Source organism: Myotis daubentonii, chromosome 7 (assembly GCF_963259705.1).
Source record: "Myotis daubentonii chromosome 7, mMyoDau2.1, whole genome shotgun sequence".
NCBI classification, from domain to species: Eukaryota; Metazoa; Chordata; class Mammalia; order Chiroptera; family Vespertilionidae; genus Myotis; species Myotis daubentonii.
The window spans coordinates 26,770,673-26,795,652 of record NC_081846.1 but is presented as its reverse complement, the minus strand read 5'-3'; the positions used below and the strand labels follow the sequence as shown (position 1 = coordinate 26,795,652).

Genomic DNA, 24,980 nt, shown 5'->3' with positions numbered 1-24,980 from the left:
GTTAAACGTTATTTTATTTCAATAAATTTCATTATCTCTTCAAAATATTTAATGATCTTTAAAGTGAAAATGTTTTAATTTAAAATTTTATCTTTTTTAGCGCTGCTTTACATTTATGGACCGGGGCTTTGTGTTTAAGATGGTCAACAATTACATCAGCATGTTCTCCTCTGGTGAACTCAAGGTAAGAACCAAGTGCAGGAGTGATTGCTTTCTCAGCTATGGCAGTATAAATGAATAAATTGGTCTCTGTATATATATATGCCTAAAACATCAACTTATCTATTCTCTGCCTCAAAAAAATAATGTCTATACCGGTGAGAGGCAGTCTTGTAAATGGTTCATCTAGCTGCTGAGAAAGTCTCCCGAGTCCTTCCTTAATGGGGAACAAGGGAGAGTGGAATGAAAGTGTGTACATTTCACTTCTATGTCCTGTGGGTAGAGAAGAAATAGTTCTTTCCAGCTGCAGTTCTTATATAACTCTAGGTCAGGACTGTGTTGTTTAAGTACTGAAAGCCCCACCTCTGGAAATGCTTCAATCTTGGGCAAAATGGACAGTTGGCCACCCTGTCTAAATAGGAGGTATGTTTTGGGAGACAGTCAGGAAACAGTGTTCTAGAAAGGAGTGGTTCTCAAAGTGAGGTTCCTAGGCTAGTGCAATAGAATCTCAGAACTGAAGTGTGTACTGTATCAAGACTTTCAGGTGATTTTTATTTATCAAGTCTGAGGACCACTGAGTTTAGTATGGCATATGCTGAAGAGAAATAAGCCTGGGCCAGGTCATGAAAGTTGTTATCAGTGAGGGTTCGTTGGGTTGCAAGCAAAAAGTTTACTCCAATTTGAGTAAAAGCAAATTTATTGGAAGTTCTATTGGGAATAAATAGCATCAATGTAAAGAACTAGACTTGGAAAAGAGCTAAAGCACAGGAATAATCGCCAAGAAAGAACCATTTGGCCAAAGTCTGCTGCTGCTTAAATGATAACACTCTTCTTAATATCTGCTTTCCAAAAAGGAAGTGTGTGGTCAGCCTGCTTTGGGTCACATGCCTGCCTCTTAGCAGGAGAGACAGGGCATGTGAATTAGCAGTTCTTCATTAAACTTACTTTGGGGAGAAGGTAAGTCCTGAAGAAGAAATTACCTAGGTGCTGTAAAATAATAACCAATGTAGAACAACCAAAAATAAAAAAATGTTCTTCTTATAGCCTTTCATGTCATGCTTAGGAATCTGAATATTATTTTTCTTGGCAGTTTTGATCAGGAGAGTTACCTAATTACGTATCATGAGGTTTTGAGCATCTAATCCTCTCTGTAAATAATTTTTGAAAGAATATTCTTCATTAATTCTCCAATTATGCATGAAATTTGAAGACTGTCCATTTAGATACAATTCCAGTAGACCTAAATTATATATTTTTTCAAAGACCAAACAGAAGCTTCTCAATGAAGAATAATTAACATATAAATTAAGTATGCTCTTCTTCACTTTGATGTACGAAGGATTAAGTCAAGTACAATCATTTGTAAATTGCAGTATTTTAAATGATTGACTAAAGTTACCACAAAATATAATTATGTAATATTCAAGTGAATGAAATATATTTTTTGTTAGCTGATATTAGCAAATATAATGAACACAATCTGAGTCTTAAAAATGTATTACTTATCTTGCATGAGAGTGAAAACAGAACAGTTATGAATGTGCTGATTGTTTCTATTTATGTGGTTGTTCTTAGCTCGTGTATTACAGTTGTCTTAGACTATGTCTAGACTCCATTTATCACTGTGCTATTCAAAACATTGAAAGAACAGGCCTGTTTACAAGAGTAGGGAAGAGGTAGAATTAATAATGTATCCTGAGAACAAATGGCATACGAAGAGAGATTCACTTTCATTTTTTATTGTCTTCCTTACCTCCCTGAATCATAGGAATTGATTGTAGCAATCTGTTCTATGATCTGAGGGTGGCTGTAGAGCTCTGTGCATTTGGTGAGGCACTATTTTTCTCAAAATAAGTATGTTATAAACTAAAAGAAGCAAAAAAATGTCTCGGTAAGGTAGGTTACAAATGAGATTACTTCCTGAGGAAGCCTTGATCAAACTCCCCAAATAGGAAAGCTGCCTGCATTTACCACTACAGAGGGTCAAAATTCCTTAAACTTAACAATAGCTGGTGGTCACACAAAAGTAACCGCATCTTCTTTTTAGGTACAAAAGTCAAGTGCAGATTCTTTGTTTTATTAAATTTCTTGGTGTGCAAATAATAGTCATTCAGCTTGTCTCTCTTTCAGACTTTATGCCAGTATAAATTTGATTTCCTTCAAGAAGTGTGTCAACATGAGCACTTTATCCCTTTGTGTCTCCCCATAAGATCAGCAAACATCCCAGGTAATAATTCCCAGAGTTTTCATCGGCTCCTACAAAGGGAACACTTTTATTTGTTTGTTCATTGTTTTCCTGTTTCCTCTATCTTGGTTTTGTTTAAAGTTGTCACATGGGTATACCCAGACAATGAGATTAAAATGTAAAAGAAATTGTTGGCCTGTGACAATGGATACAACCCTATGATTCTCAATGTTTGTCTATGTTTCCTTTTTCATTAATGAAATAAACAACCTAAAGCATTTCTCTTGAAAAACAAAGATTTATTGAAGTAATTCCTATTTTAGGACAATATATTTTAATTTTTCAGTATATATTACACATCATTAATGAACATAATATATATCTGAGTATGGATATGTCTGAACTTTTTGTTTATTTGTATTAAATCCAGATCCTTTGACACCTTCAGAATCAACTCAAGAGTTGCATGCATCAGGTAAATAGTGTAATTTTATATATTACCTAAGCATCAATAGTCCAAAAACATTGATGATTATAGATACACTATAAATTTTCAGTTTCCATATGCTAACAAATAGCCATATTTTAATGCCATATAGTCAAAGTAAACAAAATATTGTCTGAACTTTTCTCCAGTCACAAATAATTAAATGATTCCCCGTCTTGAATTCTTTCATATTTTATTCTCTAAAGTTTGATTTTTTTTTAATTTTCCAAAGTTCCTGCAATTTCCTTAGAGTATATCATAAATAAAATTCCAGCTATATATAATAGCATACTTGTTCAATGTAACTAGTTTTATATGATATATTTCTTTCAATAAACCACAGTCTGATTTGAGCTATTTTTTCAAGACTGAAATTATTAGAAGCCTATAAATTGAATATAATGCATATTCCAATGGTGCACTATACTAATCATAACTACCTTGCTGGTTGTCCTGAAAACTAACTAAGATACTTCTTATAAAGTGTGTAGCCTAGTGTTTACTCACAATGTGAGTTCTGTAAGTGGGTGCTAGTCCTATTATTAATAGTTACATTTAGAACCCTGTTGGACAATTTTGAATAAGTGCATTATTACTGGAAATTTTAACACTGCTTTCTTGGTAATTCAGGCTTAACATTTTGCAGCCTACCTTGGTTTTCCTCTCTCCTTGCTCTTTCACACCCTTCAGAAAACTTGTTCTGCTGATATTACTTCTGCTACTTTGATCCTACTACCCCAGGCCCTCTAATTCTCCCCTCTCTCCACTACTGCTACAGACTTGTATTATATCCCTCCCTGCAATCTAATTAACTTACAACCTGCCACCATATTAGTAAATCAATAAAGCACAGGTCAGATTGGGCCACTGATCTCAAAGCCCTGCGTGACTTATCATCTACTACAAATGGAATTGCTACGGAAGTGCAAATAGCAGAGGAACCTAAATGCCAGCTAGCGAATTTGTACTTAAGTTTCCCATCAACTAGTCCCAATGTGGCTCACATCTTAATTCTCATCTCTCCTTTTTTGGGCACTGTATTTACTGTCCCCCATATCTGTGTTCCCCACATACCTACTTTCACAATTCTGTGCCATCAAAATCCTATCACTTCTCCTCCCAATGTCCTCCTCTTTCCTCATTGCCTCCATTTACTCACACACCTGCACTTCCAAATCTTAAGCATCCTCAATGGCCCATTTCAACATATTCCTCTCAGTTGACCATTTCTGATTCCTTCAGACAGACTATTCAGGTTTTCTCATCTCAGCTGTAATACTGTAGGGCTGCCACTTTCATGGAGCTTGATATTTGACATCACGCATTATTTGTATTAGTATACACACAATATCACCCTATCTTTCTGAACGTTCCTGTCTCATAATTCTCAGCTCTGTGGCAAGACTATATCCCTGAATCCAGGGAGGAGTTGATAGTTGTGTGATAAACCTGTCTTGATTATAAAGTGACTATTTGATTTTCAATAATATAATCTCTTTTCTTGCCTCGCGAAGATATGCCTGAATATTCGGTCACTAATGAATTTTGCCGCAAGCACTTCTTAATCGGGATTCTGCTCCGAGAAGTTGGCTTTGCTCTGCAGGAAGACCAAGATGTCAGGCACTTAGCTTTAGCTGTCCTCAAAAATCTAATGGCTAAGCATTCATTTGATGATCGATACAGAGAACCAGTAAGTGGTCTTCCTTTCTCCCTTCCCTAAACACAATTTAATGGCACACTGCATTAAATGCACAATCAAACCAAGGGGTCCATTGATTTTTACATGAATCATTTCTTTTGGCTCCCTTCTCACCTAGAGAAAGCAGGCCCAGATAGCAAGTTTATACATGCCCCTCTATGGCATGCTCCTGGACAATATGCCAAGGATTTACCTGAAGGACCTGTATCCTTTTACTGTCAATACATCGAACCAGGTAAGTTTGCATACTATTTCCAATGTCTATTTGAATAGTTAGCCTTTCTTATATTTTTGCCCTGAATACCACGTCCACCTACCTGTGAGTGACTAAGAATTAATCAGCAGTTCCTGCTAGGTGTTTTTGAGACATTCATGTCAGTGTCACTGGTTCCAGACTCGTCAATGAATCCTTCCATCTAGCCCAGAGGTCCTCAGACTTTTTAAACAGGGGGCCAGTTCACTGTCCCTCAGACATTCCACACATGCGTACTGCGGGCCCGGGACGAGTCGGCTGCTAAGCAGGACAGGCAGCGGCGGCAAAAACACCCGGCGGGCCGCAGTTTGAGGACCCCTGATTCTAATCTAGCCCGCCTCTCCAGCACTTTTTTTTTTCTTTCTCTTCTGTTCTCTGCACCGTTTTCCAGTTCTCTCCAGTTTTTACCAGGTTCCTCTGTTACAGGCATGGCCCCATCCTTAGTGTACACCTTTCCCACCACCTTTCGGTATCAGTTTTATGACCACTTGGTTGTCTATAGCCAAGTGCCTTCATTCTAGTCACAGCCTAGGAGTGGCCTGTTTGTCATCCTTTCTCCACTGATTCATCACAGTGACTGTAAAACAACCCTCTTCGGATCAATTACCTGTGTTCAAATCCCAGATGAATGAACATACTGCTGACCCAGTTTACTATACAAGATACTACCATCTAGAAGTTAGGTGCTGTGCCTTAGGAATTTTGGGGGGGGACCTTGTTCAAATCCTAGTAGTATCAGTTACTATCTATGTGATATTATGTAAATTATCCAACCTCTTTAAGGCTCTAATTTCTTATTTATAAAATGGGATATAATACCTCCATCACAGGATTCTTATGAGGATTAAATTGTGTAATAGAAAACACTTATCATAGAAACTGGAACATACTAATTATTTAAAATCTGGTTTTTAGTAATAGTAAAATACATAAGATAACCCCTGATAATAATGATATAGAACACATGATATAATCCATGAATATAATTATTCCATCCATTTACTCTATACCTAAAAGATAGTTTACACTATATTGTAAAAATTTTTAAATCACATATGAAATCAAATGTGACCCAGAGTATGGTTTTGACTATATTCATTTTCACTGCCTGCTTTGGCAGAAGACCTTTGCTGGGATATAAAAGGTCAAATTAAATACCATCTAATTGAAAGAATAATGAAGAGGTATATGTGGCTTTACAATGTTGAAATATGATGATTCCCATTAATTTCTTCTGTGCTCTGAATACAGGGGTCTAGAGATGACCTCAGCACCAATGGAGGATTTCACAGCCAGTCAGCAATGAAACATGCGAACTCCGTGGACACATCATTTTCTAAAGATGTTTTAAATTCCATAGCAGGTACTTGACACCTTCCGAGGACACTTGTGTTTAACCCTCATCCATATTTACCTTGTACATCATTGTGCTTGTCACCCACTCCATAATCCATTACCCATAATCTATACGGCACAGTGTACTATATTTATATAGCTAAAGTGTCTTTTTACATATTTCTTGGAATGCCATCCAGCAATTTCCTCTTCTATTTAGCTTTCATTTTTACTTGGCTCAGACGTTATCAAATGGCTTCATTCTGGAAACAATATTTAAGTTTTCATTGCACATAGCCTTTTAAGATATAATAGCCCTTCAACTTCAAAGCGTATTTTTAGAACTGTTTTGGAAATGTCATCTTGATTTCTTTTATACTGTCAAAAATTGAAAAATTTCTTTCCCCAAAGTATTCTTGTGAACTTTTACTAAAACATGTTTAAAACAGAAGCTTTATCTTAAAAGCTGTTTAAGAAATCAAAAGAATAAGCTTTACTTTATTTCCATTGATAATGGTCTAAATTTTTCTAAATCCTTAATGTTGGCATGGCCATTGTAATGACACTTAAAATGTGGCATCTCTCCAATGCCAATCCCAGACTCTATTATGTCAACCTTACCGAATAGTTCATTATACCATGCTCAATGATCAACATCTTTTTGGTTGATCATTTGAGCTATTTGTGTGTCCGTGCCCATACATCTCATTGTCATCTGTGTGCTGTGCCTTGTTTACAGCATTTTCATCAATAGCTATTTCTACAGTAAACCATGCTGACTCCAGAGCGTCCTTAGCAAGTCTAGACTCCAATCCAAGTACCACTGAGAAGAGCAGTGAGAAGACTGACAACTGTGAAAAGGTGGGACTTCCCTTCCAGACTTGCTCAGCACATTAGGACTCAGAAATCTCTTACTCTTACTCAATCCTTATTGGTTCTTTGATTCCTAGATCCCAAGACCCTTGTCTTTGATAGGCTCAACACTTCGATTTGACAAGTTAGATCAAGCTGAAACCAGGAGTCTTCTTATGTGTTTTCTTCACATTATGAAGAATATTTCAGAGGGTAAAGAGAACTCTTTAAAATTAAAACTTAAAACAAATAACACTTTGAATTTCAAAGAGTCTCATACTGTGTGGTGTTTCCTTTCAGAGACTCTGATTGCCTACTGGCAACGAGCACCCAGTCCAGAGGTGTCAGACTTCTTCAGCATCTTAGAGTAAGTTATAGTGTTGATTAGTTAACACTCATTTTCTGGAACCTTCTAAATAGTTCATTATACCATGCTGCATTTTAAGTGCTTCTATGGTGATTTATCTATCAATGATAATGCATAAAATCTCTATATATAAAAGCGTAAGTAACCAGCCTACTGGCCAGTAGCTATGACGTGAATTGACCACCAGGGGGCAGACGCTCAACACAGGAGCAGAAACCACAGGCATGGAAACATGGAACAGACTGATGAATCTCAGAGGGAAGGGGGAGGGAGGAAGGTGGGAAGAGATTAACCAAAGATCTTGTATGCATACTTTAGGCCCAGTGCATGGATTCGTGCTCCAGTGGGGTCCCTCTGCCTGGCCTGCAGGGATCAGGCCAAAACCAGCTCTATGCCATTCCCCGAGGGTCCCAGATTGCAAGAGGGCACAGGTTAGGCCAAGAGACCTCACCAGTGCACAAATCTGTGCACCAGGCCTCTAGTATTTAAATAAAATTTAACATTTTTAATGTATTAGGATGAACAGTTTGCATAAATAAGAGGTTAAATAACTAGAATGTGACTTTTTTCCTTTCTAGCGTCTGTCTTCAAAATTTCAGATACCTAGGAAAACGCATTATAATAAGGTAATCATTTTAATCTCTAATAGGTCAGTCTGTTCTTTCAGAGTTATGACATATATTAATGCATCAGGTTAGATTTACAACTATATGTTAGAAATCTTAAAATGCAATAAGGATTATAAGGTTGACCTCACATTCGAAGTTTGACAGTAACCCTATCTCCATAGCATAAAGCTTTAGAGGTAGAGAAGCAAAAAAACACATTTCTCAAAGGAAGTCACATTTCATGTATCTTTGAACAAATTTATCTACCTTTCTAGGGATAAAACTTGGAAGGTACCAATTTAAGAAAATATTTTAAGTAAAATAAAAAGAAAAATTAATCTGCAGTAGCTTTGTGCTGCCATTCTTTCTTCATGAGTGACATCAAAGTTCCCAGCACCTTCACTAAACCCCCACTTCCCTGTTTCCAGAAGAATGTGTGATTTCATTTTTCATAGCATGTGAATTTGCAAATGCTGAGCTATGATTAAAACATCACCATTTCCTGCAGGAAAATTGCTGCTGCATTTAAATTTGTGCAGTCCACCCAGAACAATGGAACTCTCAAAGGATCGAATCCTTCCTGCCAAACATCAGGCCTCCTGTCACAATGGTAATTGTCAGATTTGCTTCATATTTAAAAACATAGTGTGCGTATATGTATGTGTATTTATGCATGTATTTGTGGGGGGTGGCTATATATGTATGTGCACACACATGTATATGTATATGCATATATGTGTGAATATATATATATTTTCAAAACAAATACAGATTTAAAGTAATTCTGTGTTTCTGTGAAGAAACTTAAAATGCAATAAGGATTATAAGATTGACCTCACATTTGAAGATTGACAGTAGTCCTATCTTCATAGCATAAAGCTTTAGAGGTAGAGAAACACAAAACACATTTTTCAAAGGAAGTCACATTTAGGTACTTCCCTATCTGCCCTACTGGCTTGTAAAGGATGAAAATGCAAAGATTATGACTTATTTACCTGCATCTAGAGCACAATGCCCTACATAGAATATTAATGACTATCTTAATTTATTGGAAACTGAAAAGGCATAATCCCAACAAATGTCTCTTTTAATGGTTGCTAATCTCTAGTGACAGAGTAAAATGTAGGGTCATATCTCCCCATTATTTTTAGTAATTATAGTGTTTTGGAAGTGTTCTTAGAGCTGAAATTGTTTGTTAAAGGGTCAAAGTCATTGAGGAAGCGTGGATGGCCTCGTAAGCTCACCTTAGATTTCCTCATCAGTCTGATTTGACTATCATGTAGGACCTGGAGTCATCCTTTATTAACCTATTTATTCTATGAGAAACACTTGCTCTGAAATCCTACTTTACAGCTCCTCTGGGTCTACTAAATACGAAGTCTTTGCTAAAATTTTCTCCAGTTTGATTTATTCTTCCCAAAGGGATCTTAATAACATGTAACATTTTATTTTATTTTTTTAAAATATATTTTATTGATTTTTTACAGAGAGGAAGGGAGAGAGATAGAGAGTTAGAAACATCGATGAGAGAGAAGCATCGATCAGCTGCCTCCTGCACATCTCCTACTGGGGATGTGCCCACAACCCAGGTACATGCCCTTGACCGGAATCGAACCTGGGACCTTTCAGTCCGCAAGCCGACGCTCTATCCACTGAGCCAAACCGGTTTTGGCAACATGTAACATTTTAAAATGTCTATGTTTTAGAAAGAAATATGAAACTGGTATACAGTCAATAAATCATAGAATAAATTTTGCCACTCTGTCTCTGAGGACCCCTTAAAGTTGCTCTTTTTTGAGAAAGTAAATGAAAAAACATAAGGTTGTGTTTTGAGAAGGGTAATAGAATAGAGGACTATCAGCAATTATTTTTCATGTTTAATGACAATGATAACCCACCTGCGGTCACTGTAGTTTTGTAGATGTCTGGCAGGTTAGACTTAAGGCTCCTGCCCCAAACCATCTGGACAAGTCCTGACTGTTTCTGTCCCTCCCCTCCTAGAAACCAGGGCTTGTACCCCAGGAGTTCAAGACTGAAGCAGACTCAAAATTTGGAAATAATCCAGTCCCAAAGGTCCAAGCCATAAATCCCAGATCCCATTATGCCTTGTAGCTTTAGGAATGATCCAGACTCCCCTGGCTGCTAAAAGCCAACATCAGATCTCCTGGGCCCTGATTCACCCAGAGTATTCGAGAAGTATGACAAAGAGAAAACCATGGCCTCTTTTTTAGGCTTGACTCTTCAGAGTACCTCCAATTTTCTGCTATTCTGAAAGACATGTTCTATTATCTTGGCCAAATGATAGTCTAAATGACAGTAGAGAATGGGAAGTGTTCCTACTACCACAGTAACATGGCTCATTTCCCCAGTTGGAAGTGCCAAGGAGGCATTGAGTGAAAGCCCTTGTAGGTCATAGTCATTGCCCTGAGGAAGGAGCTTCCCAGAAGTCCCCTCGGCTCTCTTTGCCCCACAAGGATCATGTATCAGGCCCCTGTGCACATGACACAAATGGAATGACAAAACACGAAAAATTTTCAAATATGAACAACTAGGAAAGCAAGGGTTGTTCTAGAGCAGATTTTACTTTTTAAATACTGCCTTCTAAATATAATTTCACACAACTGAGTTATACTATCTTCCTGATTTACCAACAGTCAACTTCACATCTATAGAATCCCAGCATTCATTAAATACTAATGAGTATGCTTGTGCAAATTTAAATTCAGTATCTATTATTCTTCTCTTATCTTTCTGAACCTTTTCTTGGCTTAAATAAAATTTCTTTAAAAGTGTTTCATGTCCTTTTTATCATGTCACTTCTAATCAATAGTTTTCATAATAGGTCTCAATTTTTAAAAATGTTATATATCTGACTCAATATAGAATATCGGAATGAACATTTGAATATCACATGTCCATTGCTTTAACCATTTTTCTTATTTAATTTTCAGGATGAACACCAATTCTGGTCATGAAGGACATAAGCAGTCCAGATCACAAACTTTACCTATAATTCGAGGCAAAAATCCACTCTCTAACCCCAAACTCTTACAGATGTTAGACAATACCATGAGCAGTAAGTAAATCAGAAATAATAGGAACAGATGGTTATCTGCTTTTCTCTAGATGTATGTAGGACATGAAATGCATGATAATGATTCAAAACTGGAAAGAATATTGTTGTGCCACTAAGACCACTGTTTTTCAGGCGTGCTATCGCCCTGAGTATTCTTAAAGGAGGCACTCACCATGGAGTGCTTAAAAATTTGTAGTGTTCTTATGAGAAACAAAGTGGGAAAGCAAAACGCTCAGTATCATATGCTTAGTGTAGCTCCTCTGGGAAAAAAATGGTATTATAAATGGTATGCAGGTCCCTCTCAATCATATTGTTTATTGTCTGCTCTGTGTGAAGAAGAAAATATGGTTCATGTCAGTAAGCATGACATCTTGAATCCAGTGATACCCACATTTCAGCTTGTGAATGAGGAAAAAAACAAGAAACAGTGTTTTGTATCATGTAAATGTTAGCAATTGTAGACATGTGACCAAAGTTAGCTGTTTGAAAGTATATACCTTATCCTATAAATGCACTTAATGCCGTTCTCAGGAGACCATTCATGCAGACTGCCCACTGAGACTACACATTTGGTCTATTAGCCTGGCAGCCTAAAACTTGAACCAGACTGATTATCGAAGAAATATGTATTTGTCAATGATGGAATTAATGGAAAGTTGTAGGAAGTAATGGAAATAGACCACTCTGGTCTTTGGAAATTCTCCAGCTGACATAAGAAAAGGGCACACGGTCTTTGTTCAAGCTGCTACAAGATACCATAGATTGGGTGACTTAAACAACATTTATTTCTCATAGTCCTGAAGGCTGGGAGATCTAAGACCAAGGTACCAGCAGATTTTAGGTCTGGTGAGAGCCTGCTTCTTATTTGCAGATGGCTGCCTTCTTGCTGTATCCTCACATGATGGCGAGAGAGAAGGATGATCTTTCTGGTGTCTCTTCTCATAAGGGCACTAATCCCACTCATGGGGCTTCGGGAGCATGACCTAATTACCTCTCAAAGACCTCACCTCCTAATGTCATCACATTGAAATTCACACCAACATATGAATTTGGGGAGACACAAACATTTAGTTTGTAGAATTCACTAAAGACTCAGTCTAGTGTTTTCGATTCAGCCAATAGGAAGTTGAATAAACCAAAGCATTTTACTTTGATAAATTATTGATCAAAACCAATAAACACTGAATATGTAATAATAGAAGAAAGTCCTTTACAGGGTAAAAGAGTTGTCTTAGATGTTTATATGCATTTCCACTTTGTGTTTTTAGGCAACTCAAATGAAATAGACATCGTGCATCATGTGGACACAGAGGCTAATATAGCTACAGAGGTTTGCCTGACTATTCTAGACCTGCTGTCTCTCTTCACTCATATTCACCAGGTGAGTGTGATCATAACATCTGTAACATGATAGAATGGAAGATATAAAAGTCATGTTAAGTCAAGAATATGTATTAAAACATCTTATGAAATTATTTAACCTTACATAAATGAACCTACGTGTGAGTGGAAAACACGTTAAAGATGAAGTTCATATTTTATCAAAAGTTGAGTGTTGCTTGATTGATATACACATGTATATATTTCACTATTGTCAAATAGTTGATGATACTCTTTCTAATTTTTCCTGCTTCACTATCAGGCAAAATGACTAGGGATGTGACACTACTTTTCATTCTCAAAGGGAGAGACATATGACAGCTAGATCCAATAGCCTAATAATGTTGAATATTTTTCACGTGCTTATTTACCCCCTGGATTTCTTTGGTGAAATGATACCACTACATACTAATAGAATGGTTACACTTAAAAAGACTGACCATAGCAACTTTTGGCAAAGAAATTTCATTCACTAATAGGGGAAATGCAAAATGGTACAAACACTTTGGAAAACAGTATGTCATTATAAAATGTTAAACATTTATTAATCACATGACCCACCATTCCAATATTAGGAATTTACCCAGAAGAAATTAAAACATTTCTTCGGCCCCAGCAACCAATCAGGTTCAGTTGGAGAGTCGTCTCATGCACTGAAGGGTCATGGATTCAGTTCCTGGTCAGGGCATATACCTGGGTTCAGGGTCAATCCCCAGGAGGCAACTGATGGATCTCCCTCTCCCTCTCCTTCTCCCTCTCCCTCTCCCTCCTCCCCACCCCACCCCCTCCTTGGGTGAAATTTTTTTTAAAGCATTTGCCCACACAAAGCTTTGTCCACAAATATTCATGGAAGCTTTCTTTTTAATAACTACCAGTAAACACTGGAAACAACTTAAATGTACATCAACGAATAAATGGCTTAGAAAATAAATGATGTTCTATCCATATAATAGAATACACCTTAGTTATGCTCGGGGAAGGAAGCCAAACAGAAAGAGTATATACACTGTATGATTCCATTTATTAAAAATTTCATAAAATGCTAACTATAGAAATTTTATGTTAATTAAATCTCAATAAAGCTATTAAAAACATTAGCTGCACCTAATGAGGTTTAAACTGTGAAAAGTTGGATGTGCTGAATAAAGTCTACACTAAACAGAATGAATACATCAAGAAAGTCCTGCAGGTGAAAGCTCAGCATGGTGGTAGAAAAAGCAATAACCATATTTTAATTTTGTATTGCTCAGTGGAAATATTACTCAAATATCATAAATCTCACAGGCTTTTCAAGTGCCTATGATGACTTACCTATCTGTGATCTTATTTCCTACCTCTCTTTGCTATCCCACCCCACTCATTCTGCTCTTTTTTCTCAACTTTGAGTTCACAGTCTCCTTTCTAAGTCAAGTTCTTGGTATTCAAGCCTCCCTCCTTAGATGGCCCTCCTAGATCTGCCACCAGCATACTCCTTTAACTCACATGTCAATTCATCCATTAAAGAGGTCATACCTAACCACCCTATCTAAAGTACAATTCTACTCCCAAAGCAATTTAATTTCTTTCTATCATAATATATCATTATACTCTATTTCCTTATTTAGTACTTTTTTTCAGTCACTACTCTGTCAGTTATACTGGGAACATAGATCTTCTCCTCTTAACCAGCATTTTATGTCCAGCACCCAGAATTGTGCCTACCATTCCATAGGTTCACAACAAATATCTTTTGAAAGAACACAGATGTCCTTTTCCTCATCCTAAATAACTTCTGTGTTAAATCTCCAGAGACAACTTCAACAATCTGAATGTCAAAATTCATTAATGAAAAGAGTCTTCGATACCTACATGCTCTTTTTCCAAGTCAACCAGTCAGCCACAGCGCTAAAGCATGTGTTTGCATCCCTCAGACTGTTTGTATGCAAGGTAAGGGTGCTCCAGCTTCCAGCGAAACTCAGTAAAGGATGATCATAATTGCATATTAATCCTTACAACTTTTGGTAAGGAGAGAAAATATGATTTTTTTATTTTGGCTTATTTGGTTTTATTAGACTATTTATTTGGTCTTATTAAATCTTTGATTGGAGATCTCAAAATAAGCTCACAGCCTTGACAGCCTTTTGGCTTGGATAGCAGAAGGGAATAAAATTAACATCTGGCCACCAATTCTTTGAGTAAGTGTTGGTGGCAGAGTTAGGTAAAATGCACACCGTGAACTGTGATGCCCATTCATGCCAAGTTAAAGGTCCACTTTGAAGTAGCTACAGCTATGACCTCTTAGGGCCCCTGCAGTTTACAATGTTGGATAAGTAGAAAACATGTCCAAGCTCTCGCTCTATGCTTTTGGGTTATCATTAGTTATTTATGCAAGAGATACCTAAAAGATAGAAAACGATTATTTTTAGAAGAAAAAAAAAGAAATACTAAGATAGACTTCAATGAGCAAACGTATATCCTCTCCCACTTGCAAATAAAAGAAAAAGACTTAGTTAAAAGAAAAGAAAGAAGGATTTCATTCGCAGGAATTTTAAAATATGAGAGTGAACAGAGACAGTGAAGGAACAGGGCTGACCTCACCAGTGTTTCCATTCCCACAGTTTCCTTCAGCGTTCTTCCAAGGGCCTGCCGACCTGTGTGGATCCTTCTGCTATGAAGTCCTAAAGTGCTGTAACCACAGGTCACGGTCAACTCAGACAGAAGCGTCAGCACTTCTGTACTTTTTCATGAGGAAGAATTTTGAATTTAACAAGCAGAAGTCAATTGTCCGATCCCACTTACAAGTAAGTGCTGCCAGTTTTCATTAGTGCTATTGTTAATGCCACGACTCTGTCTCAGCATTGATAGAAGGGCAACCAGTGACCAACTCCTCCTCCAGATTCTGCCCTTAAAGGTGCCCATCACATTCAGTTCTGATTCATGGGCAGAGGGCAGCTGGGCAGAAGCCAGCAAAGCCCATAACTCCACCTGGACTTGTTCTTGCTTCAGCCAGAGAATAGAGTCATACAGAATACACAAGTCAGGAACCCGGGCCTATCTCTATGATGCCAAATCTCACCAGATTCTAAATGCATACATTTCTTTCTTCAAGGCATCCTAAGATTCTTACAACCTTGCTTAAGTATTTAAGTTTATAAGAAAAGCCCAGGATCGCATGGCCTTTAAAGATTTAAAACACAGAGATAGCATTCATTGGCTCTAGAGGAAGAAATGAATGGTACATTCAACTAATCCGATGGATTTCTTTATAACTCCTATTTCTTGGTTACTTTCTTTTGAGGTTTCATTTTTCTTCTCTCTTTCAGCTCATCAAGGCCGTAAGCCAATTAATAGCTGACGCTGGGATTGGAGGCTCTCGGTTTCAACATTCCCTTGCAATTACCAATAATTTTGCTAATGGAGACAAACAAATGAAAGTAAGAAATGTTTTGTGGGATTTTTAAATAATTAGGGATAAACTAAACTGATTGTTTCGTGAGATATCTAACTCATTTAAAAAAATACGAATTTGGTATTTTGTTTATTGAGACATCACTTACATTGTTTGCTTCTTTAAACTGATAATCGGCTCTTACACTTTCAGAATATAATCTGTTAAGTGGAATTTCCAAGATGTGTGGTTGAACGGTGTGTAACAAGAAAAGTTACTACAAATATTCAGAAATCCAATGGTTCTCTTATAATTCCATTCTTAGCCAAATTTATCTTATCTTTTTGTTGTTGTTTTATTTATTTATTTTGGGGGGGGGGGGTGGGGGGAGGAGACTTTCCAAAGACTTCTCCTTTAGTCAGTACATTGAAAAGTCCAGGTCTAAAGCCTGGCTTTGGGCATGGCTAAAGGAGGGATCAAAATAATGTTTTCAGATGTCCTCCTCCTACTGCCTCTACTTTCACCTGTCTCCCTACCTCTCAATTCAACTTTCCTCTGTGTTTATTCCATTTACAGGAGAGCTCTCCCATGAGTTTTCTCTCTGGTAGTATTCCTTGAGTGGAAAAGCACCTCATTCCATAGTGCCAATTGAAGTCCCAGTACTGAATCTCTTTCAACCAACCTTGTGTCATATGCCCTTCCCTAAACCAATCAATGTTGCCTGGGGGATCAAATAATGTGATTGGCCAGGCCAGTATCATGTGCCACCTCTGGTGCCTGGGAATGATGTCAACCCACTCAAATCATATGCACATGAGCCAGAGAGGAGAGCATTTCAAAGGACAATCAAGATGCTATTACTAGAAGGAGGTGGGCTAGAAAACCAAAGAGCAGGGCCTACAACAATTCTTATCTCCCAATGTATATAACCACAATCACAACATGTATATATGCATGTATAAATATGCATGTATAAAGAATGTACATATTCATGAGCAATATATAGGATGCACCAAACTAAGATGACAAACCACAATTAATAGCCTCACTTCTGAATTTTAAGCAGGTTATGACTCAGGCTCTCTCTTTTCCAAAGAACAGCAATTTCCCAGCAGAGGTGAAAGACCTCACTAAACGTATAAGGACTGTTTTAATGGCCACGGCTCAGATGAAGGAGCATGAGAAGGACCCCGAAATGCTGGTGGATCTCCAGTACAGCCTGGCAAACTCCTATGCGAGCACCCCTGAGCTACGGAGGACCTGGTTGGAAAGCATGGCCAAGATTCACGCTCGAAACGGAGACTTGTCCGAGGTGATTGGCAAAGGCTGTCATTCTCCATCAGCATTGTCCTTTGATAAAGTTCAATTGGATTTTCATTTACAGCAGGAATATAAAAAGTTAGCATATATTTCCACTAATCTAAATATTGCTTAACTATATGTTATGTGCATTAAATTTTCATGTAGGAATCAAATAAAGACCAGAGTCTGTAGGGACAACTGTAATTATAGGCTATGCAATGAATGCAGAGCTGAATTCTACACACCCGAGGCTGTAAGCGTGTCTGGAAATTAAGAGTTATATAAATTAATGGTCTGTGTTTTAAAACTTCTTTCCTGTAATTGGAGTTGGATGGGGAAGCTTCCCAGCATGGTGAGTAAATTCAGATTAGGGTCAACTGTCCTCATTTGCAGCTAGTCTGAACTGGTGACATAAGAATTAAGACTCCTGAGATCCAAGTGAGTGAAGAGGGTCCACTGTGTGAAGGTTATAAATCAATAGAACATTTCTATATCAATTTAAATGATGGGTGGATTTATGAGCAGCAATTCACGGCACTCAGATGGCTTCCGGACACCAAATGGGGAAGTTCTGCCTTATTCCCAGAAATATGAACCCTTTGAGAAGAGATAATTTGTCTAGGGTAATCCTAAAGCCCTAACAATGCTTGCAAGGGACTCTGGGATAGAAACAAAGCCTTGCTTGGTGGCTTTTTGGTGAGGACAAAATGCGAAACTCTATTTCCCTTGGACTGCCGTAAAAATGGAAACGTTCCTCTATAAAACTTCAAAGGGAAAAGCTAAAGTCATTTGGACCCTTCAACCTGTCAAGTTCTGGTAGGTGTCCAGCAATGTTCAAGGCTTGACCGGATATGTTAGAGAAGAATAGAATGTTGCCCATGTCATCTGGTGGAGGGAGCACACGTGACACATTAGGTCACACTATTTAACCAAGCGAGGCGACCACTTGAAAGGCAACAGATATTCGAGTGAGGACCTATCCTGGAGGTAGAAAAGGTAAGAAGGCAGCATTTGCCTTTCCAGTTTAGATCCAGATGCTAATAGTTTTCACAAGAAAAGAGAACTGTGGAAATATATAAATACATACATACATACATACATACATACAGGTGGGCCAAAAATAGGTTTGTTGTTTTGAGTACGCGAAATACAGAGTTTATTCAGCTATTGTAATAATCATAACCTGCATGTCTTTTTCCTTATGAACAACCTCAAACTAGTTTTGCCCACCCCTGTAAATACTAAGAGAGAGAGAAACTTAGATATTAAGGGAGATAAATCTTTGGGGAAATTCTTCAGGCCAGCTCTTCCTGAGAAGTACATCAAGAAAGACAATCCCAAGTATGTATTTTATTTTTGATTGTGAATTTTTTTGGAAATGTAATTGATTACCTTTAATTCTCTTACTTAAAAGATTCCTCCACATATTCTGACATGACATTAGTCCTAATTAGACAAATAGTAAAATGGGTGCTGCATCCTCCTCTGACACTGTTTGTGTTTTATTGCAGGCTGCTATGTGCTACATCCATATAGCCGCCCTCATTGCAGAATACCTGAAAAGAAAGGGTAAGATGACAACCTTATGAGGGAGAAAAAGTCCCGAAATCAACATGTTGAAATCCAACTTAAAATAATTTTAGATTTATTAATCTTGGTTATGTTTTATTAAGCAACATTAATATTCACAGATATTTCTAATTACGTTGTACTTTTAAGTTTTAACTTTCATGCCATTATCATGTTTATTCTATGTGCAAGGCTAACTGGTCAGCTTCTTGGTTAGGTTAATGATTTATGCTTTTGTAAGCTTGAATTAACCCAAACATGTAGCATTGTCCTAACCTCATCTTGCACTACCATAGGTTACTGGAAAACGGAAAAGATTTGCACACCATCCCTGCTCATGGAGGATATGCACCCCTGCGATAGCAACCCATTACTAACCAGTCCCGGTGGAGGAAGTGAGTGGTCTAACAGCTCCTTTACCCACGGAACAGAGCAGAGGACATTAAACTGCGCTTAAGCTTTACTTCAACGAAATTCTTAAATGTATTCCTGGAAGTAAAAACCGTGTCAGAACTACATTACTTGCTCTGCAAAATCCCAAAGTTCCTAGCATTCAGAAATTCCATCCATCCAAAATTTATGCAGTTTACGGTACCAAAAAGTTTTCAGCAAATATAGCTGCATCTTATCCTATATTATTATGAGTTGTGGCCGTATTTTGCTACCAATTTGCCTGCTAGTCTGCCTTTTGGATTTTATTCAGAAACTGATGGATTGTTTAAAATGGCAAGAGAAATCCATTTTCATTTTGAAATATAATAAAATAAGTCCAAAAAAGTGATGCAGAAATGAAAACATGCAAATATAGTGCATATACAGGACTATACTTATAATTGGCATGTTAAATTTCATTTTTAAAAGCATAAACTGGTTCTGACAATTTACAATATGTAATAGTTAACAATATTGATTTCCTTTAAAAATACTTCATCTTTAATGTCTTATAAAATGTTTTTATAATGATAACTAAATAATTACTCTGTAAACTAGTTGGCAATGTAGTTAACACATTTAATCTGGTTTCTTTTGCAAAATTGTTCAAACCCAAAGTTTATGAACTGCAATCTATTTTATAACTTAATCTTCAAAAAGCTGTGGTAAACTCAGTGTATTAAAAAACAGGAACAAATCTTTAGGTATAAAGATCAAAATACCCAAACGAAAGGTAAATGACTTTAGTTACAATATTTTGGAAGCTTAATTGGTTCCTCAATCTTTTAAATATGTATATATTTTTTTAAAAGCTTCAGTGGATTTTGCAAACAAGACATTTAAACCCAGTGACCAAAGTGAACTGTGGACAGTGAGGTCATTTGCTTGGGAACCTTGGAGAAGAGACCAGACCTGGCACCATGGCTCATGCCCACGTGAAAGTCAGGGATCTCCTTCCTCAGTTGCCAACTCCCTGTTGAGCTTTATTTTTATACTAGGGGCCCGGTGCACGAAATTCGTGCACTGGGTGTGTGTGGGGGGGAGTGTCCCTCAGCCCAGTCTGCCCCCTCTCACATACTGGGAGCCCTCAGGCGTTGACCCCCATCACCCTCCAATCGCAAGATCGGCCCCTTGCCCAGGCCTGACGCCTCTGACAGAGGCGTCAGGCCTGGGCAGGGGACCCTCATTTCCCCCCATCACTGGTTCTGCCCCCAGCCCAGGCCTGATGCCTCTGGCCCATGCGTCAGGCCTGGGCAGGGGACCCCCAGACCCCTCCGATTGCTGGCTCTGCCCCTTGCCCAGGCCTGATGCCTCGGCCAGAGGCGTAGACGCCCATCACCCTCTGATCGCCTGATCGGCCCCTTGCCCAGGCCTGACGCCTCTGCCAGAGGTGTCAGGCTTGGACAGGGGACCCCCATCTCCCCCCAATCACTGGCTCTGGCCCCCGCCCAGGCCTGAGGCCTCTGGCCCAGGAATCATGCCTGGGCAGGGGACCTCCATCTCCCTCTGATCGCTTGCTCCACCCCCCGCCCAAGCCTGACGCCTCTGACCCAGGCTTCAGGCCTGGGCAAGGGGACCATCATATCCCCCCAATCCCCGGCTCAGCCCCCTGTCCAGGCCTGATGCCTCTGCCAGAGGAGTTGACCCTCATCACCCTCCGATCACCAATCACCTGATCGGTCCCTTGACCAGGCCTAAGGCCTCTGGCAGAGGTGTCAGGCCTGGGAATGGGACCCCCAGCTCCCCACGGTTGCAGGCTCCGCCCCTGCCCAGGCCTAATGCCTCTGGCCTAGGCATCCAGCCCGGGCAGTGGGGACCCGCAGCTGCAGTGGCCCCAAGATCGTGGGCTCCGCTTTAGGCCCAGGCAAGGGACCCCTAGCTCCTGGGACTGCCAGCTTCGACCGTGCCCAGCTCCCATCGCTGGCTCCACCCCTACTTCCTGCTATCACTGGCCAGGGCGGCAAAGGCACCTGATTCTCCGATCATGGCTGGGGGGCAGGGCAAAGGCGGCCCCAGGGCCGCCTTTGCCCTGCCCCCCAGCTCTTAGCTCCCCCCTGGATTTCTGATCACTGTCAGTGGCAGGGGGCTTCTTCCTGCTTTCCCTTTCGCCTCCCTGCATTGTGCCTACATATGCAAATTAGCCGCCATCTTGTTGGCAGTTAACTGCCAATCTTAGTTGGCAGTTAATTTGCATATAGCCCTGATTAGCCAATGAAAAGGGTATCGTCGTACGCCAATTACCATTTTTCTCTTTTATTAGATAGGATGCAAGTCACCAAAGTTATCATTGTCTTATTTAACACGCGCTTCCTCCCCATCTAATTTTTTAATCAAAATCAGATACTCTACAATTCCATAAAGCCTATGTCAAATTCTAACTAAAAAACTAAATTAGAGAAACCTGATAAACTAGGTGTCAGTTTGAGAAGTTGTAGAAGCTTAGATCCCAAAAAGTTGTGTGAACCTTTAATATTCAAAAACTTTTAAATACCCACTTTTAGATCTAAAATAATGTTAGAATATATCATACTCATTGAGAAAATAATGTATTTGTTTAGTAAACTTTAAATTTAGGAAGGTAGTCATTTATGAGGCAGTAGCATCTATAATAATAAAAGCATAATATGCTAATTAGACCAGATGTCCTTCCAGATGACCTTCCAGACGAAACCATGGTGTGTGGGGGCCGAGATAGAGGCAGCCGCCACGAGGGTGGGGGCTGAGCCCCTTGCATGAATTTCATGCATCGGGCCTCTAGTGTATATATATGTATATATTTTTGAAATCCTCAATATACTTTTCATTACAATGTTTCTAAGTCAAAGGGGTAGACTATCTCTCATACAATGTGTGAATAATAAGAATATAAGTAAATATAGGTGACTCCAGGGAATAGAGCTGTAATAATGACCAGCTTCCTGTGAGAAGTATGTCATGACATTTCCTGCTACCATCAGTTCTCATGTATTTTAATGCATGTTTAATTACGAAGGAATATTATAGAGAAGTAGGAGCATGTAATTTTAATTCAAGGATTCGATTGCAGTAATTATTATAATTATAATTTTAACAGGTCCTGGGTTGATAACTTAGTTACATAGCCAATGAACTGATTATTAAAATGAAAACACCCACAGGAGCATCAGCTGTAACTTACAAAGCATGTGCTCCATGTGAGGCACAGCACTAGGCTCCATACTGGTAATACCTGAATTAGTTACCAATGACAAGTCTATAATTGGGTGTGTTATTACCTCCCATTTACAAATGAGAAAATCAAGAGCAGTAAAGCAACCTGCCTCAGAGCTCATCGTTAGTTTGTGGTGGCCAGAGATCAAGACTGGTCTGTCACCCCAGGCTGCGCTCCTAACCACTCTATTTCCCACCATTCAGATCTGTTCCCTCCTCTATGAACATGACCCATTATCAACTCTCCATATATATCTGCAGAGCGTGACCTTTTTTGCCGGGGTCCAACCCCAGCAGGTCCAGGGGTCCCCAAAGGTGTGGACGGAGTCGGCGAAGAAGGAAGGACATGGAGACAGCGTTCAGTTGATCAGCAGCCTAGCCAGGATCTCCAGCCAAGTTCTGGTCTTGATCTCCAGAGAGGCTCTGCTTCGGATCTCCAGCGAGGCTCTGCAGCCATGTTCCCTCGCTAGGTTCCCCAGCCAGGCTCTGTCCAGGCTCTCCAGTCAGGTTCAGTGTCCAGGTTCCAGTCAGGTTCTCCTGCCAATCTCTGTAGTCAGGTTCAGTCCAGGATCCCTTGCCATGTTCTCCTGCTAGGCTCTGTCTCTAGGCTCCGTGTAGATTCTGTCTTCTTGATTCTGTTCTAAGTTCTGTGTTCTGAGTTCTGTCTCTTTCTGTCTTGTTACAACTGTATTTATACCAGTTGATTCAATCCTATCAATCTCTATTACAAAGGTTAGGGCGTTTCTTATCTCCATTCCAGGGAGAAAAGATTATGTAGTTTAAGCATGATTGTTCGTAGTTAAAGGGATTAATTACCCGCCTGGCACTTAGTTGAGGGGTTTTATTCCCTCCCTAACTTCAGGGGAAAATCCCTACCTGGGGAAAACAACCTTTCTCAGAGACCTTGGTTAAAACACATAGTGCCAAGAAGGTGAGCAAACATATTAAGAACAGTATGCCATATATGCCAGGTCCCTTGAAACAGCAAGGATGGACCGGCTCCCGGCAAATTCCCCCTTTTTTATTTTTTAAAAGCAAGCATTAAAAAGAAAAACCTGAAACGCTCTCTTGCATCCATTTTAAGAGTAGGATTGGCGCTTTCTGCTATTACCTGAGTCCTGATCTATCACCCCAGGGAGAGCTTGCCAATCCTGCACTTTCCCGGGGTGGAAAGGCTGCAGTGGGGTTAAGGATAAGGCTCCTTGGGCCTACCTTCTCCCATGCCTCTACATTTACCTTTCCGGCACCTTTCCTTCCTCAGAAAAGCATGGACGTATTTCTTGTATAAAATGTTCTGTCTGACTGGGAGTAACCTTAATTCCTCTGCTAACAAGCATATATGTTAAAAGATCAATACGGAGTCTTTTTTCTTTAGACTCAGTATGGCACATCTTCTTAATCTAAAGATCAATACAGAGTCTTCTTTCCTTGGACTCAGTATGGCACATCTTCTCAATCTAAGAACCAATACAGAGTCTTCTTTCTTTGGACTCAGTATGGCACATCTTCTCAATCTAAGTTCTGTACTATCCACCTTCTTACCCTACTTATCCTCTATAGGGGGGTCTCTAGCACCCTGGTGGAGTCCTATCCGTCCCGAGTGTGGGGTTCTCAATGGGGGGGGCTTACCTAAGGGAATCCTGTTCCAGGGGTTCCCAAAGGTGTGGACGGAGTCGGCGAAGACTATCATCCCTATTCCTATGGTGGAGTCCGATCCGTCCTGACTGTGGAGGTTCTCAATGGGGGGGCTTACCTAAGGGAACCCTGTTCGGGCGCCAGATGCCGAGGTCCAGCCCCAGCAGGTCCAGGGGTCCCCAAAGGTGTGGACGGAGTCGGCGAAGAAGGAATGACACGGAGACAGCGTTCAGTTGATCAGCAGCCTAGCCAGGATCTCCAGCCAAGTTCTGGTCTTGATCTCCAGAGAGGCTCTGCTGTTTATTGTCTTGTTACATCCGTATTTATACCAGTTGATTTTAATCCTGTCAATTTCTATTACAAAGGTTAGGGCGTTTCTTATCTCCATTCCAGGGAGTAAAGATTATGTAGCTTAAGCATGATTGTTTGTAGTGATTAACTACCCGCCTGGCACTTAGTTAAGGAGTTTCATGCCCTCCCTGACTTCAGGGAAAAATTCCTACCTGGGGAAACAACCTTTCTAGGAGAGGCATCCCCTCCCTGACACAGGGAAAAATTCCTACCTGGGGAAACAACCTTTCTCGGAGAGGTGACCTTGGTTAAAACACACAGCGCTAAGGGGAGCAAACATATTAAGAACAGTATGCTATATACGCCAGGTCCCTTGAAACATATGCTGTGCAGATGTTTCTTTCCTGCAGCGACTGTGTCAAGCAGCAAGGATGGACCGGCTTCCGGCACTTTTTATAATCTTGGTGACAAAATGCTAACAAAAATTTTAAGGAGGTTTCTAGATAATGCCAAAGAGTAAAAGTTAGTGAGTATTGAGCATTGCCATCCTAATGTGCTGACCATAACAGGTGTTTTCTCAAATATTAATCCTTTCACCCATTTGTTGAGATGGATATTAATGTCTCCAATATAACAAATGGGAGAAATGGTCTCAAAGAGGTTAACTAAACCAGAACATTGGAACTACGTCAATCTACAAATCTTGTTTTCGGTCCATAATCCCATGCCAACTTCTTATAGAAAAGGTATCACCTGCAAATAATACAGAATTACAAAAGGCTGGCATTGGTTGC

The 24,980-nt window shown here is 39.4% G+C and overlaps 1 protein-coding gene across 11 annotated transcripts in view; it reads left to right on the top strand.

Annotated features, from left to right (window-relative positions):
* Positions 1-24,980, top strand: part of DOCK10 (dedicator of cytokinesis 10) — a 211,883-nt gene that overhangs the window by 166,564 nt on the left and 20,339 nt on the right. For 10 of the 11 annotated variants that reach the window (XM_059703345.1, XM_059703346.1, XM_059703348.1 and 7 more), the window contains exons 29-47: positions 101-184; positions 2,290-2,386; positions 2,775-2,819; positions 4,346-4,521; positions 4,649-4,765; positions 6,035-6,146; positions 6,858-6,979; positions 7,069-7,183; positions 7,271-7,337; positions 7,916-7,963; positions 8,454-8,555; positions 10,897-11,021; positions 12,290-12,402; positions 14,190-14,327; positions 14,999-15,181; positions 15,704-15,814; positions 16,865-17,080; positions 18,582-18,639; positions 18,936-19,034. In XM_059703345.1, the coding sequence (XP_059559328.1) occupies positions 101-184; positions 2,290-2,386; positions 2,775-2,819; positions 4,346-4,521; positions 4,649-4,765; positions 6,035-6,146; positions 6,858-6,979; positions 7,069-7,183; positions 7,271-7,337; positions 7,916-7,963; positions 8,454-8,555; positions 10,897-11,021; positions 12,290-12,402; positions 14,190-14,327; positions 14,999-15,181; positions 15,704-15,814; positions 16,865-17,080; positions 18,582-18,639; positions 18,936-19,034 (2,128 nt within the window). The remainder of the gene's footprint in view (positions 1-100; positions 185-2,289; positions 2,387-2,774; positions 2,820-4,345; positions 4,522-4,648; positions 4,766-6,034; positions 6,147-6,857; positions 6,980-7,068; positions 7,184-7,270; positions 7,338-7,915; positions 7,964-8,453; positions 8,556-10,896; positions 11,022-12,289; positions 12,403-14,189; positions 14,328-14,998; positions 15,182-15,703; positions 15,815-16,864; positions 17,081-18,581; positions 18,640-18,935; positions 19,035-24,980) is intronic. The other variant, XM_059703342.1, reaches the window with a different exon arrangement.